General features: G+C 41.4%; 3 protein-coding genes across 3 annotated transcripts; 2 read left to right on the top strand and 1 right to left on the bottom strand.

Moving 5' to 3' along the window:
- Positions 1 to 8,243: 8,243 nt before the first annotated feature.
- Positions 8,244 to 12,790, top strand: LOC126801596 (NAC domain containing protein 52-like). The gene is made up of 4 exons (XM_050529006.1): positions 8,244 to 8,557; positions 8,840 to 9,123; positions 9,327 to 10,160; positions 11,943 to 12,790. The coding sequence occupies exons 1-4, from the start codon at positions 8,347 to 8,349 to the stop codon at positions 12,597 to 12,599; spliced, it is 1,986 nt and encodes a 661-aa protein (XP_050384963.1). The 5' UTR covers positions 8,244 to 8,346; the 3' UTR covers positions 12,600 to 12,790.
- A 998-nt stretch (positions 12,791 to 13,788) lies between these two features.
- On the top strand, positions 13,789 to 18,255 carry LOC126803290 (NAC domain-containing protein 78-like). The gene is made up of 6 exons (XM_050531073.1): positions 13,789 to 14,094; positions 14,193 to 14,470; positions 14,569 to 14,799; positions 16,607 to 17,203; positions 17,282 to 17,393; positions 17,557 to 18,255. The coding sequence occupies exons 1-6, from the start codon at positions 13,929 to 13,931 to the stop codon at positions 17,958 to 17,960; spliced, it is 1,788 nt and encodes a 595-aa protein (XP_050387030.1). The 5' UTR covers positions 13,789 to 13,928; the 3' UTR covers positions 17,961 to 18,255.
- A 137-nt stretch (positions 18,256 to 18,392) lies between these two features.
- On the bottom strand, positions 18,393 to 21,941 carry LOC126803288 (putative receptor-like protein kinase At3g47110). The gene is made up of 2 exons (XM_050531072.1): positions 19,206 to 21,941; positions 18,393 to 19,015 (listed from the first exon to the last, which is right to left on the bottom strand). Exons 1-2 carry the CDS (start codon positions 21,910 to 21,912, stop codon positions 18,639 to 18,641), a joined length of 3,084 nt encoding a protein of 1,027 aa, XP_050387029.1. The 5' UTR covers positions 21,913 to 21,941; the 3' UTR covers positions 18,393 to 18,638.
- Between the last annotated feature and the right edge of the window lie 270 nt (positions 21,942 to 22,211).

Here is a 22,211-nt window from a genome sequence, read left to right as displayed (position 1 = left end):
GATGATTTCAATCAGGATATGCTATGCTTGCAATCCGATCTTGGGACCGTTGGTGTCATCAAGACCGACCTAGATCTTCTCAATAAGAGATTGGACACGTTTCCAATCAACTATGAGGTTCAAGCTCATACGTACCGCACTCATGTAGAGGAATGGAAGATCCGGTCTTTTGCCGACTTAATGGCACTCTTGGCTAAGAAGGAGAGACATTCTGAGATTCTCCTCAACAACAACAATAGACATGTTGGCACTAAAAGAATTTCTACGCCACAGTCTAACTATGGGAAAACTCCTAAGCAAAAGAATCAATCAAGGAACGCTCCATACCAGCACCAAAATAACAACTCTCGTGGTGGGAGGCAACAAGGCCGATCTCGGCCTCGGTCCAATACTTGGACCCGTGATGATGGCGGCGCCGCACCCTCTGGGGGAGGCCGTCCCTGTCCCAAACTCCAAGGAGGCCGTGCGCCTCCTAATGCCTCCACTTCCGGTAATGGCAAGTCTCCATGCTTCAAATGTGGCTCCTTCAAGAACTTTAATCGCGATTGTCGCGCTAGTAAAGAGATGATCAAGGCTTACTCCGCCTACAAGAAGTTTCTACAACCCGAATCGAATCATGTGGATGAGGACCATGAGATCGAGACTCACCATATCTCCATGAAGCCCGAGCCCCTTGCTTCTAAGGCTAGGCCTCCGGTTGCTACCATGGATACTCCCGACTTTGATTAGTCGTTTTAGCTTCTTTAGCTTTATGATTCAAGTATTGTTATGGCCGACCGCCATTGTTATTTTCATTGACTTTGTAATAGTCTTTTGATTTTGGAATTAGAAGTTTATGTGTGATGTATTAAAGATTGGCATTCAATAAAATTTCTCATTTCTTGCTTACAAGACGATCTCTTTGAGAATTTTATTTACCTGACACTTAGCATGATGATCAACGTGTGAAACTCACGTGGTTTTTAAATTGGACGCTTTTGGGTCACATGGGACCCCAATAGCACTACATTGTGAATTTGGAACTTAAAATTCGGAAAACGAACCTCGGAACGTCGAAAACGACGTCGTTTTGCCTTGGCCGGACCCGGTTACTATTCCAGCGTTTCCGGCACGTTTTGCCGGAGTATTCGCCATCTTCCGGCCATTTCCCGGCGTTTCCGGCACCGCCACCCGCGCCGGTTCCTGCTGGCGTCCCCTGTCGGACCTGAAGTTCCGGCCTCCATACCGGCCAGTTCCGACCGCCGCCGGCCGATTTTCCGGCAATCGGTGTCGCCGGTTTTCCAACGAGTTTTTCGACGATTTTTTCCGTCGTTTCTCGTCATTTTTCCAGCATATTGCAGCAGTCCTGCTGCCACGTTTTCCTCGTCCAAAATTCACCCGGTTTTGAGTTCTTTTGACATGGTTTTCCGGTTTGTTTTTCCGGTTTTCTCCAAGTCCGTTATATGCACTCACTGGTACTCTTTGTGTATGTTTTCCACACCATTTTTGGATGGTTTATACCACCCTAGTTTACTGTTTGGTATTTCACTGCTTCAATACCATGATTTCTAACTCTTTAGTTGAAGAATGTAGTACTATTACCATGTGATACATTCGATGGGATCGACCTTTTTTCTGATTCCCATTCTTACAATATCCTACGGCGTATTGTATAGAATTGTTCCCGTGTCGCTAACTCTCTTAATTGTCATTTTGTAGAAGTCCCGCGGTGAAATCAAATGTCTAGCTGATTGCGGAACCACCCACACTGTCCTACGGCACAGGCAGTTGTTCACGGATCTAGTGTTTTTGATTTCTTCGATGACTACAATGATTGGCTCGAAATCCATCATTCAAGGAAGAGGCACAGCTTCTTTCATGTTGCCTAATGGTACGACTCTTAACGTCGTAGACGCTCTTTATGCGCCGAAGTCTCCCCGCACCTTGCTAAGTTTTAAGGACATACGTGTCAATGGTTTTCACCTCGATACTTATGTTGAGAATGAAGAGGAATATCTTTGTGTTACCTCTGAGAAAGAAGGCCATCGCCGCATCTTAGAGAAGATGAAGAGTCTTAGGAATGGTTTGTATCTTACTTCCATTCGGACCTTTGAATCATATGCGGTTGAACGCAACCTTTGTGATTCAGACTCTTATATGCTTTGGCATGCCCGTCTCGGGCACCCTGGACGTGATATGATGATTAGAATTCTTAAGAATTCACTTGGTCATCCATTTTTCAAATCCCGAAAGCGATTGGAGGATCACCTCACCCGTGCTCCGCACGGTGAGGCCGTGCCTACCCATGCACCGTATAGTGTGGCCGAGCATGCCTCACTCGGCAGCTCCACGGCTTTCATGCCGTCGGTGGCGGCATCCCCTCCTTCACAGGAGCTTGTGATGCCTCCCGTGCTTTCAAATGCCTCCATGGCAATTTCTAATGCCCATCGCTCGTTTTGCAAAGCTTGTTCTCTTGCTAAATTTCAAGGAAGTCCTTCTTTTGCTAAGGCTTCAACCGAGAACATTCCATTCTTACAACGTATCCAAGGTGACATTTGTGGACCTATTCAACCAGAATGCGGACCTTTTCGATATTTTATGGTATTGGTTGATGCATCGACGCGTTGGTCACACGTCGCTTTGCTATCCACAAGGAATGCTGCATTTGCCAAGTTATTAGCTGAGATCATCAAACTTCGGGCTCACCACCCCGATTATCCTATCAAATCCATTCGTTTGGATAATGCTGGAGAATTCACCTCCAAAACTTTTGATGATTACTGCATGTCTATTGGGATCGAAGTTGAACATCCCGTTCCTCATGTTCATTCACAGAACGGTGTAGCAGAGGCTACCATCAAGCGTATTCAGCTTGTTGCTCGGGCAATGGTTATGAGTACTAACCTGCCGGTCTCTGTGTGGGGATATGCAGTGTTGCATGCAACGACACTTATTCGTTTCTGACCCGCGGCTAACCAAGCGTTTAGTGCGTACCAGTTGGTACCTGGTTACGAACCCAATATTTCACACTTACGCATCTTTGGTTGCGCCGTTTATGTGCCTATTACGCCTCCGCTGCGTACTAAGATGGGTCCTCAGAGATGATTAGGTATCTATGTTGGCTATAATTCCCCAACGATTGTCCGCTACTTAGAACCAACCACCGGAGATCTCTTTACTGCAAGATTTGCAGATTGTCACTTTGATGAGACATGCTTCCCGTCGTTAGGGGGAGATGGGAATGTTATCATTCCAAATGAACGTCAGGAATTGACGTGGTGTGTCCCCACTATGTCTCATTATGATCCCCGCACTGCTCAAAGTGAGTTAGAAGTGCAACGCATTATCGACCTCCAGAAAGTCGCGGATTCGATGCCCGACGGCTTTGTAGATATTGCTAAAGTGACGAGATCAAACATACCCGCTGCGAACGTACCGGCATGGTTGGATGTCCCGAAATACGGGCGTGGAAGACAAGCTCCTGGACCTAGCAACGTTGGCACCGCCCCTGACAGTGGGACGGAGGCCGGCGGCGGCACCACCGTACGCCGTGGTGTTGCCGGCGCCCCTTGTGGCGACGATGCCGAGATGGCCCGGCATGGAGCAGCTTCGGCCTCGGCTCCTCAAAGAAAAAGGGGGAGACCGATAAACTCTAGGGATTCAAAACCTAAAAAGAAGCGAATGACTAAGGCACAGCGCGTCATCAATGATGAATCACCATCGTATGAAGTTGTCTCTGATTACATCTATGTCCATGAATCAACTGAAGTGTTACCGTGGGACGCTATGGAACCTTTTTTGATGCCAGAGAACAACGAAATCTCAGTGAACTACACAAGTGAGCAGTCGGTCCGAAACCGAGCCACTACATGCATTGATGACGTTTTCGCTTATTCCGTCGCACATGAGATCATATCTGAAGATGACATTGAACCTCGCTCTGTAGCTGAATGCGAACGCAGAGCAGATTGGCCGAAGTGGAAGGAAGCAATCCAGGTAGAACTTGACTCATTAGCGAAGCAAGAAGTCTTCGGAAAGGTTGAATTGACTCTAAGACATGTCAAACCTGTTGGACATAAATGGGTCTTCGTTCGTAAGCGTAATGAGATGAACGAGATCGTGCGCTATAAGGCAAGACTCGTGGCGCAAGGATTCTCACAACGACCTGGTATTGACTATGAAGAGACTTATTCTCCTGTTATGGACATCATTACCTTCCGCTACCTTATTAGTCTGGTAGTGTCCGAAAGACTAAACATGCAGCTTATGGATGTGGTCACAGCTTATCTCTATGGGGATCTTGACGCAGAGATATACATGAAAGCTCCAGAGGGACTACCTTTACCTCCATCAAGTGCCTCCAGACCACGGAGTGCTCATGCAGTCAGATTACGTCGTTCATTGTACGGGTTAAAGCAATCCGGAAGAATGTGGTACAATCGGTTGCATCAATACTTGGTGAGAAGGGGTTACAAGAATGATGAACTATGCCCATGCGTGTTCATACGAAGGACAAATTCCGGATTCGTCATCATTGCTGTCTACGTTGATGACATGAACATAATCGGTACTCTTGATGAGATTGAAGAGACCGTGTCTTATTTGAAGTCGGAATTTGAGATGAAAGACCTAGGGAGGACGAAATTCTGTCTCGGCCTTGAGCTTGTGCATAGGGCCGACGACATCTTAGTGCATCAGTCAAATTACACGTAGAAGATGCCTCGACGTTTCAATATAAGATCTATGCAGTCCATTGTCTACTCCCATGGTCGTCCGAAGTCTAGATATCAAGAAAGATCCCTTCCGTCCTAAAGAGGATGATGAAGAAGTTCTTGGTCTTGAAGTTCCATACCTTAGTGCGATTGAGGCACTATTGTATCTTGCTCAATGCACTAGACCAGACATATCTTTCGCAGTGAACTTATTAGCTAGATTTAGCTCCGCACTTACGCTACATCATTGGAAAGGAATCAAGCATTTGTTTCGATACTTGAAAGGTTCCCTTGACATGGGATTGTTCTACCCCTATTGCAGAGAGAACACCGCCACGGTATCTCCCCACACCACCGCCGTCGCCGACCCCGGTTTTGCCGCCGTACGCCGCAGCGACGCCGCCGGCCGCCATGGCGTGGAGACCGTGCGCGGTGCCGAGAGCAGCAACCGGTCCTGTGCAGCTCTTTCCCCCGATGCAAAGACTCCAAACAACTTGTTAGTTGGTTATGCCGACGCAGGGTACCTCTCTGACCCTCACAAGGCTCGTTCTCAAACCGGTTATGTGTTCACCATTGGGAATACGGCGATATCTTGGAGATCCACAAAGCAAACTCTTGTTGCTACTTCTTCGAATCACGCGGAGATCATTGCTCTCCATGAAGCAGTTAAAGAATGTGTTTGGCTACGATCACTTGTTCGCCATATTCGTGATTCTTGTGGATTAGTCTCTACAACTGATCAACCTACGTGCATTTATGAAGATAATGCTGCTTTCATAGAGCAGACAAAGTTAGGTTTCATCAAGGGAGACAACACCAAGCATATTTCGCCTAAGTTCTTCTACAACGTATAACAACAGAAGTTCTTGAATGTTCAGATCAATCAAGTGAGTTCAGAATCCAATGTTGCGGATTTGTTCACCAAGTCTTTGCCTAAATCTACTTTTGTGAAACATGTGAAGAGCATTGGCATGCGTCGTTTATCGGAACACTAGAGTTTGGTAGACTTCAGGGGGAGTCTACATCACATGTTAAGATCCTTAAGTAGTTGGTGCGTTGTGCTCTTTTTCCCTTCGATCAAGCTTTTGTTTTACCCAAGAGGTTTTTGTTTTGCTTGACAAGGTTTTTACCGAGGCAACGATATGTGCACCATGCTATCTAGGCATGCGACACAAGGGGGAGTGTTCCGGGAGAATTATTATTCTACCCTTATGTGTGTCTTAGCCTAATAGGTTTCCTGTTAGGAGATAGATTAGCATCTCCGTAATAGATTATGACTCCGAATCCTACGGGATTGTGGTTTTGTAAATGCCTATATATAGGCCACCATATCATTCAATAATACACAATTATTTCATCCTGCATCACTTTTGTAATACTTTCATTGGCAAAAGAGTTTTAAATTTAACCACAAGAATAATAAGGATTGTATTTTTTTTTCTTTTAGATGAAAACCAAAGAAGGAACAGAACAACCTCATTCTCATTGAAACTCACATTTCAACCTCCATAGAAGATTAAGACCAATAAATGCCCATTTAGGTGACTTAAACTTGCTTTGAAGGTGAAGACTAGGACATGGTAACGTATTGCACAAGCACACTCTTACTTTCTCCCACTTATCACATTTATCATAAGGGAGTTTCTATTCATACATCCCAATACAGAACTTAGACCTCTATCTTTTTCCAAGTTAGTGTTGACTTTGTCAACTGATACACACAATACTTAGACCTCCATTTTTTCTAAGTTAGTGTTAACTTTATCAACATATGCAAAATTACTAATACGGACAAATATAAAAATAAACAAAAAACACAAATATTTCAACACCATACATATGTTTTCTTAATTTATTTTCTTATAATAATAATTTCAAATGGCTTTCATCTAGCTAAACGATCATATTATCATTTTCAATAACTCACATGCATCCTAGCATAAATATTGTTCTAACTTTGTAAACGTTTATTTTTATTTACTTTTTTTATTTTTCTAGTTTATAATGATCCACCCGTTTGAATGCATTTCATTGTTATTAACTGTAAATAAAATTTATTTACTAATTGTACTGTGATTCTGTTAAAACTTGAGAGACTGATATAATTATAATAGGTTTTGAATCAATTGAATAAATTTTTAATGTAAAAAATATATTTTTATTGGACTATGGGTATTTTAGGAAATTAGGGAGGTTTAAATAGTATTTTAGTTGTTTGTTAAAGTGAATTGGAGGTCTAATTACCAAAGAGGTTGAAGTGCCGATTTTTATTTAGCTTCTAAATTTCGTCACGTTTTTGCTAAAATGCACGTTCAATACCCCACTCACCGTCACTCGCTCTCATTTTTGGATTATTGACATGATTTACTAATTACCACATGAATTCAAGTCTGTGTATAATACATCGTAAATATGCACCCACATAATTTATCCAATTTGGATTTACATTTCCTTACGTGGCTCATTAATGTTTGAGATTGCTTGCCAATATTGCACTAGGATTTTCCTTTTCTTTTTTCATTTTGGGTTTTAAAGTTTGAATATTTTGCACTGGATTTCATGTAACTAACACAAGTTTCCAGGAAATTGACAAATTGACCATTCTGATTAGACCAATCAGTTACTTATTGGGAGTCACAACTTTTTTTACGTAATTGGGTGGAAAAATAAATAACTTAGTAATGTATAGTCACAAATTCAAGATATTATTATTATTGTACCATATGTTAGTAATTTGTGTGGTTGGTTCGCCATCGGTAGCATAGTAGAAAGTAATTAGTCTTTCTTTGGTGGATGATAATGGTTCTCATTTTTTCATGCGAATTCCGGTGAAGCCTATCGTGTTAATCAAACGAGTGAAGTAATATTATTTTTTCAAAACCTAAATACGCGGTCTTATCTTCTTGATTTGAAGTTAACGGAGCTAAATTAGGTAACTGTTTTTTTGGGGTTTGATTAAAAAAGTATTTGCGACAAATCCATGCAATCACTCTACCAAAAGGTACTCTCGTGAACCATTTATCGAACACTACAAGGACCTCATTTCACTTCGGCACTCAAAAAGTATTGTACGAGAGACCAACATTGCACCACTTTCTAAAGATTGCGTATTTCGACTTTTACAATAATGTATTAGCCTGAGAAAAATCTCGCTTTGTAGGGTATATGTATTATTAGTTGAGTGTAAGTCTTTCAAGACGCAGCCCAAAAATAATGCAAGCACAACTAGGTAGACATGATTTGTGACATGCGTTCATCCAAGTAAGACACCACATTTGAATTAAACAACGGACCATCGCAACGTTCTTTATGATCGATGGAGTTCATTCCAATTTTCACTACCCTCAGAACGAATTTTGCACTGGTTTCTTCCAGGGTAGCTAGCCACTGGTTTCTTCCATCACACTCCAAACCCCAAAGACATAAAAGAGAAGAAACCCCAAAAAGAAAGAAAATAAATAAAAACTGGAATTAAAATCAATTCGAAAACAGTTTCTTGTAAACTAAGGTATTCCCATCATTTCTTCGACACCAATCAAAGAAACTCCTATCTCTCTTCTCTTCTCTTCTCTTCTCCACCTTTACGCTTCACCCACCCACCCCCAGAAAAAAAAACCCCTAACCGCCCATCGCCGCCGTCGCAATTCAAACACTCATGGGTCACGAGCTAGTGCCCTCCACCGCCACACCCCCAGTCCTAAAACCTCCGGCCGCCCCAACTGCTCTCGCTCCCGGCTTCCGATTCCACCCCACCGATGAAGAGCTCGTCATTTACTACCTCAAACGCAAAGTCTGCCGGAAACCCTTCAAGTTCAACGCGATCTCCGATGTCGATATCTACAAGAGTGAGCCGTGGGACCTCGCTTGTGAGTGTGAACCCCCCAAACTCTTGCTTTGCTCATTTCTCCGATTTTGGGTTAAAGTTGTCTGCTTTTTTGTCAATTGGGGTTTTTTGATTGCTGGGTGTGTTGTGATTTCTGTGGGTTGTATTGGGTTTCTGGTGTTTTTGTGCTTCTGGGTTTTTTTGGGTTGCTTGGCTTTTCGGCCAAGACAATGCTTTATTTTTTATGGGTTTTTAAATTTTTGATTTTTTTGGTGTTGGGTTTTGGTTTCTGGGTTAAAGTTTGGATTTTTGGATTGGTTTTCAGGTAAGTCGAGCTTGAAGAGTAGGGACCAGGAGTACTATTTCTTCAGTGCTTTGGATAAGAAGTATGGAAATGGGGCAAGGATGAATAGGGCTACGAATTTAGGGTACTGGAAGGCCACCGGGAACGATAGGCCGGTGAAGCACAATGGTAAGACTGTTGGGATGAAGAAGACGTTGGTTTTTCATAGCGGTAGAGCCCCGGATGGGAAGAGGACTAACTGGGTCATGCATGAGTATAGGCTTGTTGATACGGATGTGGAGAAGCCTGGAAATGCTGTTCCTCAGGTGAGGCATTGGCGTAATTTTGGTGATTGCTTTTATGTTGTTTGTTCCTATACATGTGCAGGATGCCTCTTTGTTTGTTGGTCATTTAGTATCTTTGCATTTGAGTATGGATAGTTGATTTCGGTGAGCTGGTGAACTTGGTTAGACTGTGTGATGTGCGGCCTGCTGTTGATGCATTAATTTTTTTCTTTGGGGGTTTGCAGGATGCGTATGTGCTGTGTAGGGTCTTTCATAAAAGTAATATTGGACCACCAAATGGGCATCGATATGCACCTTTTATTGAGGAGGAATGGGACGATGAGAAGCTAACTTTCATTCCTGGAGAGGTGGCTAGGGACGACAGTCACGACACAGTAGCTGCTCATGATTCTATTGGAAATAATCGGGATGTAGTTATGCTAGGAAGTGGTCATCATTCCGTTGGAGGATACCGTCGTGATGTAGTTACGGTAGGAAATGACCCAGCTGTTGGAGGAAATCATCGTGATTTCCTCATGATGGGAAATGGTCTTGGTTCAGTAGGTGGAGGGAATCATCGTCATACAGTTATGGCAGGAAATGGTCATGATTCAGCTGTTGGAGGAAATTGGCGTGATGCAATTGTAATAGGAAATGGTCACCATTCAGTTGTTGGAGGTGCTACTCGTGATGCAGGTGTAATGTCAAATGGCGGTTGTGCACTTGTTGTAGGAAATGGTAATGATAAAGTTGTAGGAGCTGCTCGTTATGCAGCTATTGGAGGAAATGGTCATGCTACTGCCTGTATCGAACACGATGTTCATGATTCTCTGGATATTGATAAAAAAGATCATGTTGCTGTGGTTGTTGAACAGAAAGAGAATGCTTCTGCAAGTGTTGAACAAAAGGATCATAATGTCTGTCTTGGAGGAAATGGTCATGGCCCTTCTGTTGATGGACATGTTCAGGAGACTATGATGGAAGTAGATGATCATGGAAATACAAATGAGGGAAATGTTCATAAAAGCATTGAAGGAAATGGCCTCGAGGGGCGCAGTGCAGGGAACTATGTCATGCAGGTTTGTGCTCTTCACTCTAGTGTTTTGGTTTTGAAATATCTTTACATAAAGTACTGGTGTTTCCAGTAGAGTCTGAAGTTTTTCCACCATGAAACTTGAGTTTTAGAGCCAAAATTCCTTAAGTCAAACAAATTCTGGAGAATTTAGTTGATGACATAATATGACTGACATGGTGCGCTGAGTGGTGGGATGGTATAGCTTTTGTTACCTTCTGTTGGGTTTAGAGCATGTGGGGCATGAGAAGTTCCTCTAAATTGTACAGTATTGGCTTCTTGTATTATTTCTCTCCTGTAGTACATTATAGGGAGAGGGTCGCCAGTTTCTAGAATATATACACATCAAGATGATGGCCAAAATGAAATTGATAACTTCACTGGTCAAAACAGAATGACACAACCTGAGACTGTTAGCCGGTTGGTGTGCTCCATATCAGAACACTCTTAAATACAAAGGGACAGTTTTAGCTAGACACATGAGAATTTTAGTCTTCCAGCAAATACAATAATGAATAATGAAACTAAAGATTGGTCTGCAACTTAAAACATTGCAGTTTATTATATGAAAGGAATTTAATCTTAACAGATACTCCACCATTCTAGATTCTAGAGTTTAAAGCCTACAAAACAGTGCATTAGGATCAGAAGCGGACATCCATTCTTAGGTCACACCAGATCTTAATTCGATATCGGTGACGCCGCCTAGGTTGTCCATGATCTCTGTCCTGCGAGAGTAGCGCCGCCATCTGCTGCCCTTGAAGGGGCGTCCGCTTCTGATCGATCCGCCATATATATTATATATATATATATATAATGAGAGAGAGAGAGAGAGAGAGAGAGAGAGAGAGAGAGAGCAGCTATCTTTGGAATGATTTAGTTATAAGGAACTTGATCAGAGGAGTATTGCTGTTGCTGATTTTCTATTTTAACAATTAATACCTCCTTCCCTCCCTTTAAGTTGATACCACTCCGTCGTATTTTCAAAAAAAAAAAAAAGTTGATACCACTCTTCTTGGATCTCTATATATCAGAGGTGACTGAAGCGATTCTTCTATCTCTCTCTCTCGCTGTATATTTACTATCCTGCACACATGGAACTTTAGAAGCTGAGTATTTTCACATGCTAAAGCACCTATAAATCGTGAAAGTTGTTTCAGTTTTAGCAACAGTTAGATTGTGGTGGACCTAATTTATCTTATCAGAACAGCTACTGGAGCTTGTTCATAATGGGACCGACTAAGTGTGCAACCTTGTGTGTAGAATTAATTTCTTTGCTGCCTTTTATAGTTGGTGGTGTTTTTTTAAGCTCATGAGGAGTTAGATTTAAATTGTCAAGTATAAGAGTGGCTGTTGCCCTGATAAATCGTGTTTGCAGAATTGTAATAATTGAAACACTGAATACTCCTGTAAAAGAAAGAAAATTGTACAGACAAACTTGCCATATTTCTGAATAAGTTTTCTTTTTCATTATTACTGAAAATAATTATTTTGTTAATATCATAGGGCTGCAGCATTGGTCCTGCATTGGTGATTGTATTTTACTACAGATTTGAAGTCTAAGCTTTTGAATGAACATCATTAAAGTATATTGAAGTTAACAGTTTGGTGCATGTTTTTTAATATCTTATTCTCTGTTTTGAGATCTTGCTTTAAAAATGTTTCTTGTTGAAACTAGCTAGGACTCATCTTTAATCAATCCCTTATTCACTACCTTTGTTTGTTGATCAGGGATATGAATATATCTCTATTTTGATCCTGAACTTCTGTTATTGATTGCTAATACCAGGATACTCAGACAATCAGCAATGCTCTTCTCAGTGCTACTGAACTTCCAAAAGACGATCAAACTGTTTTAAAGCCATGCAAGATAGAGAATCTGGATGATGATCCTGTGACATGTGTAGTTAATCGGGAAGAGAGATTGGATGATTACCCATCACCGCGTACAGATGATCCACAACCTTTGCTATCACTGTTCAATCAGCAGCCTGGAATACTACGCCAATATAAGAGGCGGAGGCATAATGAATCAAATTCAAACCGTTCAAATGCCTCTGAGATTTCAAGTGGGTTGACTCATGATCCTTGTTCATCTACGACAACCACAGCGTCAACAGAGGCATCAGTGACGGCAACGACAAAAAGAAATTTTCTGTCTGCATTGGTGGAATTCCAACTGTTAGAATCCATTGAACCCAAAGATAAGACTCCAGTTGCCCCACCTGAATTTAATGCTGCTCTGCACAGTTCTTCTGTGCCTTCTAGCTGCTTGAAATTCATCGAGAGTTTGCAAAATGAGATCCACAAGATTTCAATTGAGAAGGAGACATTGAAATTTGAAATGCTGAGTGCCCAAGCCGTGATTAATATTCTGCAATCTAGAATTGATCTTCTGACCAAGGAGAATGAGGACCTGAAGAGGAATGCCGGGGAGGCCGAGTGATGGTAGTCCATATGTGTAATCCTGTTGTTCTTCGTTGTATGAGTTATAGGCCCCCGTAAGGGCCTTGTTTAGTAACCTACAACCGGTATGTTTTATTTATCTAGTCGAGAACTTACTTTCTAAGATTGAACAATGTTGTAACAGTAGCAAAGCTTGTTGTAATAGTAGCGAGCAGAACCATGTTGTATCTCTATGAACTTAGATTAGCCTTCTCATCAAAACCAGCAGTTTATAACTAAATATGCTGTTGAGTTTATATTGCATTTGTAGGTCTGGAAAATGGAAATTGATTGCTGAGTAACTTACTGAGCCTCCGAGCTAGTACCTCAGTTTTGCTCCCTACTGATGGTGATTGACAATAAGATGAGTAAGAACAAAGAGACGAGTATTCAAACTTAAACTCACTTCATTTCCAAAGTTTAATTAAGCCAGCTTACATAAGATGAGATGCGACTAATGAAATTATTTGGTTCTAACTAATTAGAAAATCTAATTCAAACTATTTGCTTCTACATTTAGTATATGAGGCAAAAAAAAATTCTCGGCTCCCTTCTCTTCCTCAGTTCGTCATCATTGCAATCAAGTTGCTCATTCTCTTGATGATGGTTCCTAGTACTACCCTTATCTTCGTTTATCAACAAAGGTTTTTTAGAAGGGTTGTGAAATTTACACTCCTACTTTCCTTTTTTGGTAAAACCTTTTATAATAAGACACAATATTTCTAAAGACAAAAATTAATTTTACTAAAAAAGGAAAGTTAAGAGTGTAGATTGTAAAATAAGGAGCGTAAATTTCAGCTCTTTTTTAGAAAGAGCAAAAACTATTTGGTTGTACAATAGATGACATTATCCATGTCATTACCAACACCACTTCCCCCTTCTACACGCTTCTTCTCGTATTTTCCGCACTGGCTACGGTGTATATTATTCCGTATAAATCCAAGTATTTTATCCCCCTTCTTTCCTACTTGTGTCTCCGCCAAGTAATTGACGGAAGCAGTTACATCAGCCGTCAAGTACCCTCCACGTGGACCCCAAAAGACACCGCCACATCAGTCCCCTCCTAAACCCCAAACGCGAAGTCGGTGACGTCGTCATAACCTCACACGCCTGTGACCCAATCTCAAAAACAGGAAAAATCACCCGCAGTCTATAAACTCCCTGAGACCAAGTCTGGTCGCACACAAACTCCCACCTACACAATGAGTCGTCAACAACTCTCCTTGTCCTTCTTCACTTCAAATTGAAAACCCTAGAAATTCCCCCAAATTCAATTTCCAATCCTCGATTCAATCTCTAAATCTAATTTCTTTACCCGATTCAATCTCATATGGGCCGTGACTCGTCGCAATCGCTCGCTCCCGGTTTCCGATTCCACCCGACCGACGAGGAGCTCGTCTGGTACTACCTCGAGCGCAAGGTCGCCGGGAAGTCCTTCCGATTCGACGCCATCTCCGTCGTCGATATCTACAAGATCGAGCCCTGGGACCTCCCCGGTAAAAAAAAAATCTTTACTTTTTCTTCTTCTTCCGAGGTTGTTAATTTCTCCTGCGAGTTTGTGTGCCATTGAGTGATTTGTTGAGGGGTGTTTTAGGGAAGTCGAAGCTGAAGAGCAGGGACACGGAGTGGTACTTCTTTAGTTTACTTGACAGGAAGTACGGGAATTCTTCGAGGACGAATCGCGCTACCGAAAAAGGGTACTGGAAGACTACCGGGAAAGACCGGCCGGTTTGCCATAGCTCCAGGGCGGTTGGGATGAAGAAGACCCTTGTTTTCCACAGCGGCCGGGCCCCGAAAGGCGCTAGGACCAATTGGGTCATGCACGAGTATCGCCTCGATAACCAGGAGCTGGAGAAGGCTGGAATTGTTGAGGTCCAGCTTTTTTGCGTTTGGCGCGTATTGTTTTGTTTAAAATGTGTGTGTGGTTTTGGTTGTTGATTGTGGAGTTGGGGTTTGTGTGTTTGGTGCAGAAAGACGCGTATGTGCTCTGCAGGATATTTCAGAAGAGTGGGACCGGACCGAAGAATGGGGAGCAGTATGGTGCTCCGTTGCTTGAGGAGGAATGGGACGAGGAGGAAGATGAGGTTTTAGGACCGGATGAGGAGGCTGTTGCTAATGAGGTTGTGGTTAGCGGTGGGCCGTGTACTGAGGGGAATGAGCTCAGCGATGGTGGATATATTGAGGCGGTTGACCTTGATCAGGTTTGTTGTTCATTTCAGCTTTTGCAGTTGATATTAGGTAGTGACTTGTGTTATATTGGGACGACTAGACTGTGATCAAATAATTGAACTAAAATGTAAATGAAGATCAGAGCTGTGGAAAACACCTTCATGTGTGGTAAAAGCATAATGAAGATTTAGAGTTTGTGCATTTGTTTAGTTAAGTGTTAAGAGGAGGTGCATTCTTAATCTTAAATGAGATCTTTGACTGCCGAGATTTATTGCGAGTATCCCAGTAGTTGTATAGCTGCTTTTCTTTTGTTATTCTGGGTGGCTCTTTATGTAGCACAATCTCGATAGGTGCATTTCCACATTGTATTTGCCACAACGTATGCGGTCCTATTTGGACTTCAGATGCTGGCTTTCCCAATTAAGGCTGTAACTTGACTTGCCTAACTTGAAGCAGTAGTTCTTTATTGTAATTTGAAATCTTATGTACAATTTCATATTGTTTGTAACTTAACTTCCTTCTTGTTTCATTCCAAAAAAAGTGGCAATTTTTTTCTAGGGTGAAATTTAGTTAAAAAAGAAAGAGTCCTTAAGTTAAAATCTGTACTATTTGCTCAAAGGTGAGAGTCATGCAAAGAGTATGTTGAAGTTTTACGGTAGGTATAATATGTACATAATACTTCGTTTTCCACTGTTTCCACTTCTCATAGTAGTTGAGCGTATCATGCACGTTGTGTCTTAGAATATTCAAGATTTGGAATTTTGAATATAATTTCTTGACGAGGCTTTGCTGGAATTTCGATTAGTTGCGAACTGTTTTTTTTTTTTGAATAATGCAAACTCTCTATGTAGATAACCACTAAACGTACTGTGTGTGTCTTATAGTAGTAGTCTGTGAGGCTCCAACTGACTTGCAATGACCATAGGGTTGTTAGTTCAACAAATGTTCTTAAATTAAGTGATTCTTATGCTGTGCCAACTTAACGGGGAGTTTGAGTTTCTGATAGTTTTTTTTCTTCTTCCAGTAAAGAGCATTAAAGGCTGATGAAATGTAATTACATTCTAGTATGAGTATTATCTTCTTCTAAATGATGGATATATTATTGTAACATCTGATCACAGTCCAAGCATGTGTAAAAGATTTGACGTCTTCATAACCTTAAGAATGTGTAAAGTTGCTGTATTTCGGATTGATCAAGGATATGTTTGCTAAATACATGGGGGCTCTGGGTTAATTGGAGTTACAATCTTGTTCTTAAGTTGCTTCAGCTCTCAGTACAGTAGTCCTTTTCTACTTGAGTCTGAAAAGTGTTTTTAGTTGTAGTTTTCCACCATTCATTAGAAATTTAGAATAGTCCAGTGATGAAGAAGGTAATTTAACTGAAAGCGTTGCACACCCAGCATTTGATATATCTAACTCGTATGCGTACATTGTGTGTGTGGACACGCCGGCCGATGTCTGATATGGACAAATGTAAATCAGATTATCTAGAAAGCATGATAATAAAATGGATTATATCCTAGAAGACTAACATAACAGACTTTGTAAATAAAACTGAAAGGGACCTGCCACCTCTCCCTGCTATCTGGTTTGAGTGTATCTTCTTTATCATGGTCTCGTAGTATTATATATCTATATATGTTATGTTCTTTAGTACTATAAAAGTGTTATGTTGTTGTATTAGTACTATCGAATTTGACAATATGTCCAGCAGATGAATATGCTTTATTTTTTGGCGGGCTTGCTAGTGTTAGTTGTGTTTTTTTTATGCTGATGCTATTTATTTTTAAATCTCAATTATGCTTCTATTTTTATAACGATGATTTTTTTCTTTTCCAGAATGTTCCGACGGGTGTTCCTTTGAGTGCTTCTCATCCATTGAACTTCTATCATGGGGAGACAAGCAACTATATTGGGCAATCTGGGGACTTTGTTGAAGATGCTGCAGTGACTGCAGCAGGCACTGGGGAAACTGTGGAGTATCATGAAGACCAGAAGTACTTTGACTTACCTGAGCACTATGAGGTGGATGCAAAGCTCGTCAAAGTTGAATTCTTAACTTCAGAATATGAAGACAACCAGAATTTCTTCAACTTGCCAGAGTATTATGAGATGGAAAATACCGCTGTCAAAGATGAATCCTCTATTGAACCAAGACATAATATGAACCCTATTGATGTCAGCTACTCACTCAATGATCCATATTTAAATACTACTGAAAACCCACCGATTGGTGATGGGCAATTCTTAGAAACTAATGATCTTTCAAATCCAGCCATTCCAGTCGAGCCCAATTCTGCAGGTTTTGATATGCTCGATGAATACCTTATGTACTTTGATGCGGATGATGACATCTCTCAGTACATTGATTTTGATCATTGTGAAATGCTGGGGATTGAAAATACTGTTCCTAGTGAGCCTGTGGTTGAGCAGAAGGTAAGATTTCGAGCTCTGTTTTACCTCTGGTTGCTTGAATTTTGAATATCGTCATTTACTAACTCAATTCTGTAACAGTCTGTTATGGGTGAAACTGAGCCACTATCCACAGGAAGCCAACATCTTGAATCACCTAATGTCAATGATGCATCTTCATCAATGCAAAAACCAGACATAAACTTTGGATCAGGTATATGTTGATTTAACCTCAGAAGGCTAGTATATTAGAGCTCTAATTCTCAAACATATAAAGCCATTGAATGCGTAAGCAAGATATATTTTAGAAATTTACGTCCTGTCGTTGGACTTAGTTTCCGTACTTTCTGGGATTTACTTCTTATGTTGTGGTGCAGATGGCAAGTTTCCGTTCATCACAAAAGCAAATCAGATGCTGGGAAGTATACCTGCTCCTGCTGCATTTGCTTCAGAGTTCCCTCCTAAAGGTGCCATCCTTCGGTTAAATTCTGAAGTAGCATCCTCAAGTTCAGTTCATGCCGGAATGATCAGAATAAGAGACATAACTTCATCGGACAACAGGGTCGAGTGGTCTATTGGTAAGGACGGGGTGGTCAACCTCGTGTTTTCTGTTCAGCTGCCGCCAAGTGATGTCACTTCTTCCAACCTGTTACTGATGGGCGGCTCAGTCTCAGGCAAGACGGGATCTGTGGTGATGAGGGGCTGGTTTTTGTTCATGTTCTTCTGGGTTCTATTTATATCCATCAGTTGCAAAATCGGGAGCTATGTATACGCCAAGTGATGATGCTTGCTTAGGCATAGACCTGGGCTATTTACTTGGTAGCACAATTGCTCTAGTGCAGGATGATCTGATATTTACAATCAATATACTAACTTCTGAAGTCCTATTTTTCTTCCATTTCTTATACTATAGTTCCAGGACTGTACTGTTTAATTAGTCTTACGTGATGGAGAACTGAATTTTTGTTCTAGATAGACATATGGTGTGTTATATAACTTCTACCTTATTTGGTGGTACAAACTGCGAAAGTATGAACATATGCAGATGATTCGTCTGCAATTTCTTTTTCTTTTCATTTGACTCTGTTTCTGTTTCCACTGAATGGATGGAGTCTGGTAGAACAGGTTATGTTCATTTAAAATTTTTAAGGTCTGGATAGTGTATGGTTGTACATAGAGCTGTGTGAAAGACTAACCTCTGATCCACAGATGGCTTTATAGTACATCCAAAATGAAGATAAATTAGGTTTAGTACTGCTTTGTAATTGTGACATTATGCGTGCAGATTGGGTGGTGAATAAATGTAGTGACCATCACTGCAGTTTACCAAAAGTGAAAACGTAGTTATATTGTTCACATAAAACAGCGATAGCAGGAGCCACAATACTAATGTTTATACAATACAGTAGCACAAGTGTAAACTGTAAAGTACTAAAGTAGCACAAGTATAAAGTAGTTCTTAAGCAATAGCAGTGTTGCTGATGGAACGCAATTTGGATGCAGCATCACTAACACTCATCCGGTCCCTTGGTGACTCAGCAGAACAAGCAATTCCGATTTCAAAGATGAGAGGCAAGTACTCTTCAAGTTTTCCAGCTCTCATGTTCTGCTGATTGGGAGTTTCGTTGATGCCTGTAGCAGCAATCTCTTGAAGAAGTATTGGATCTGCAATATTTGAAACCCCCTCAGAGTGAGCCATCTTACACATACTATGAAGGTTCAATCCGTCCTTAAACATGTCATCAGTCGGTCTCTTTGCCGTGAACATCTCTAGCAAGAGGATGCCGAAGCTATACACATCCCCGTATGTTGATACTTCACTTCCCATTCCATACTCTAATATCCAAAAATCAGTGTCACTAAAATGCAAATAGTAAAGTTCATTCTTTTTCATTTCTACTTTCTGTTACGTGTGTAAGTGCTAATGTTAGATGTGAAACGCCAGTATTAGATGTGAACTGCCAGTGAATAGAAGAAAGGTTAAGAGAGCAAAGAAAACAGTGGAAACAGAAAAAATGGTGATCACCTGGTGCAGCATAGCCAATGGACCCTCTTAGTCCGAGGGACTCTGTTTGGTTTGCAGAAACGTTATCTGTAGGCACCGTGAGGAACCTTGCTAGTCCGAAATCAGAAACACGTCCAGTGAAATTCTTATCTAAAAGGACATTGCTTGGCTTGAGATCACAATGGACTATTGGTGTTTCACAATGATTATGAAGATAATCCAGTGCACAAGCAACATCAATTGCCATGTCTAGCCTCTGAAGAAAGTTCAGAGTTTTGGGTGCTTCTGTCACTTGTTCAGTTCCAGTTGTTTGATGCAGCCACTCTTCTAAGCTCCCATTCTCCATGAACTCATAAACCAAAGCCTTGAAATCATTACCGAGAAAATCAGTACTTGAGCAAGCCGTTATAATCTTGACAAGGTTTCGATGTCTGATATTCCTCAATGCCTCACACTCGGCTATGAAGCTATTAGAAGCACCCTGGCGTAAGAGGTTAAATACTTTGACAGCAACTAGAGTTCCAACATCTTCCAGGACACCTTTGTAGACCATCCCAAAACTACCAGCACCAACCAGATTAGTAGAAGAGAATCCATCAGTAGCTTTTAGAAGAGCACTATATGACACTTGCAACAGTTTATCCAAACTGCTTGATGCAGGCTCTTTCCTTAGCTTCTTTCTTAATGGAAGAAAATATAGATAACAGAGCACCACCAAGATTACCACCACAAGTCCAGGGACTAAAAAGATTACCAGCTTGAACCTCCTTTTCTTAGAATCTTTCGAAGTGTAGGTGCATTTGGGTAGCTGGAGTTGAGCAACACCGCCACAGAGCTTTTGGTTTCCAACAAGGGAAATTGCAGTGGCATTTTTGAAGACCCCTCCAACTGGCAGCTCACCCTGGAAGTCATTAAAGGAGAGGTTCAAGTTTAGCAATTTAAACCCCTCCAAGTATTGTGGAATCTTGCCTGAAAGGTTGTTTCGAGAGAGATCCAAGAATTGAAGCCCTCTCAGTGGTTCTAAAGACGAAGTAATTGAGCCTTGGAAGGAGTTGCCTTGCAAGTTGAGGACTTCCAAACTTTGACACTTGCCAATACTAGTTGGAATTTCCCCGGATAACATGTTATCAGAAAGGTCCAAAGAACTCAGACCCTTCAGATTTCCGATTTCCATGGGCAGAGAACCAGTCAAGTGGTTTTGAGACAAGTTCAAACCCACTGCTAATGATGAGAGACTCCAAATTTGTGGAGTTAATAAACCACTGAGATTGTTTTGAGAAAGTTGCAACTGAAGCAGCTTCTGGCATTTGCCCAAACTTGGAGGTATGATACCTTGAAGTTCATTTTCTTGCAAGTAAAGTTTGAGTAACTCTGTTAAGTTCCCAAGGGAGGAAGGGATATCACCTGATAGTTTGTTGTTGTTAAGAGCCAATCTCCCTAAACTCCGAAGCTTCCCAATATCGCCAGGAATGCTTCCGTTGAATTCATTGTAGCTCATTTCCAGATTCTCCATGTTGACAAGATTTCCTATCCCATTTGGGATGTTTCCATGTATCTGATTGCCCATGACAGAAAATTGAACCAGACTTTTTGAGAAGTTCCATAGAGTTGTGGGCAGCATCCCTCCAAAATTATTGCCGGATATATCAAGAGTTCCCAATTGTGTGGAGTTGGTCAAATCCGACAGAAATCTCAAGTCACCTGCTTTCCCACTTCCGAGATAATTATTGCCAATGACAAACTCCCAGAGGCCATATAGCTTATGCAAAGCAGGTACTTGTCCAGTTAATCCGTTTCCATAAACAATAAATTGTCTAAGATTTGAGGCATTGTATATGGACATGGGAATGGCTCCTGTGATCAACTCGTTTAAAGAAGCATCTATGATTTCGAGATTAGGAACAGTGTTTCCCATATCTGAGGGAAGCCTGCCATGGAATTTGTTTCCCATCAAGTCCAATGTGGTGAGAGATGAGATGTTGAAGATGAAAGAAGGAACAGCACCAGACAACGTATTCTCCCCCACAACAAAGTCTTTTAAGCTTCTAAGTTTCCCTATGGAACTAGGAATACCTCCCTCCAAGAAATTGTCAATTGCAAAAAGCCCAACTAAGGATGAAAGGTTGCCAAATGAAGGTGGGATCGTTCCTGATAGGCTATTATAGTAAAACCCAAATATGCTGAGCTTGGACAAGGACCCCAATGTGCTAGGAATCTTCCCAACCAGATTGTTGAACCCGAAATCTAGTTTTATGAGGTTATAGCAACTGGATATATTGGCAGGGATTTCGCCACTGAAGGAATTATTTCCTAGTCTTAAAATCTGCAACCTCCTCAAGTGACCAATATGTGGTGGGATTTCACCTGTGAAGCTATTGTTTTGTAAATATAGCAGCTTGAGGAAGCTTAGATTACCTACGTGGGGGGATAAGGATCCTGCTAACTGCTGCGAATGTAGGTCTAACACTGTCACCCTTTGATGCCGGCGACCGCAACCAACTCCATCCCACTGACAGAAGTCATGACTGGATTCATTCCAGGAGCTCAGGACCGAGCTATCGGTGTGCTTCATTTGAGCCTTGATGGCTAGAAGTGCAACTCGGTCCGTCTCTTTCCCTCTCAACCTTGTGGTGTTAGTGGCACTGGCTAGGGAAGAAGCTGAAAGCAAGAAACACAAACATAACAGCACCTTTAAAACTAGGCCTGATTTTATGAGGACAAGGTCCATTTTTGATATCACTAAGTATAAAACCTAGCAAGCACCAACCAGAATCTTAATTATAGGACGTGAATTAGCTATGTCAGAAAAGTCTAAATTCCGAAGTGATCAATCACCATCCAGGCGAATGAAGACCTCAAGTGTCATTGTCCCGGTCAAGATGTGACGAGCTCAAGTTTCCCCAGTCCAAATACAATTATGGAAATTGGAAACTCATTTTTGTCTTGTTGTCTTGACCTGACAATTTGCATGGACCTGGAACCGTAATCGTTACTTTTGCTTACTTAAGCTAATTAAGCCTTAATTCG

The sequence above is a fragment of the Argentina anserina genome, chromosome 7, assembly GCF_933775445.1.
Source record: "Argentina anserina chromosome 7, drPotAnse1.1, whole genome shotgun sequence".
Lineage (NCBI taxonomy): Eukaryota > Viridiplantae > Streptophyta > Magnoliopsida > Rosales > Rosaceae > Argentina > Argentina anserina.
The sequence above is the reverse complement of the archived record's forward strand: the minus strand, read 5'-3'. Positions and strand labels throughout refer to the sequence as shown.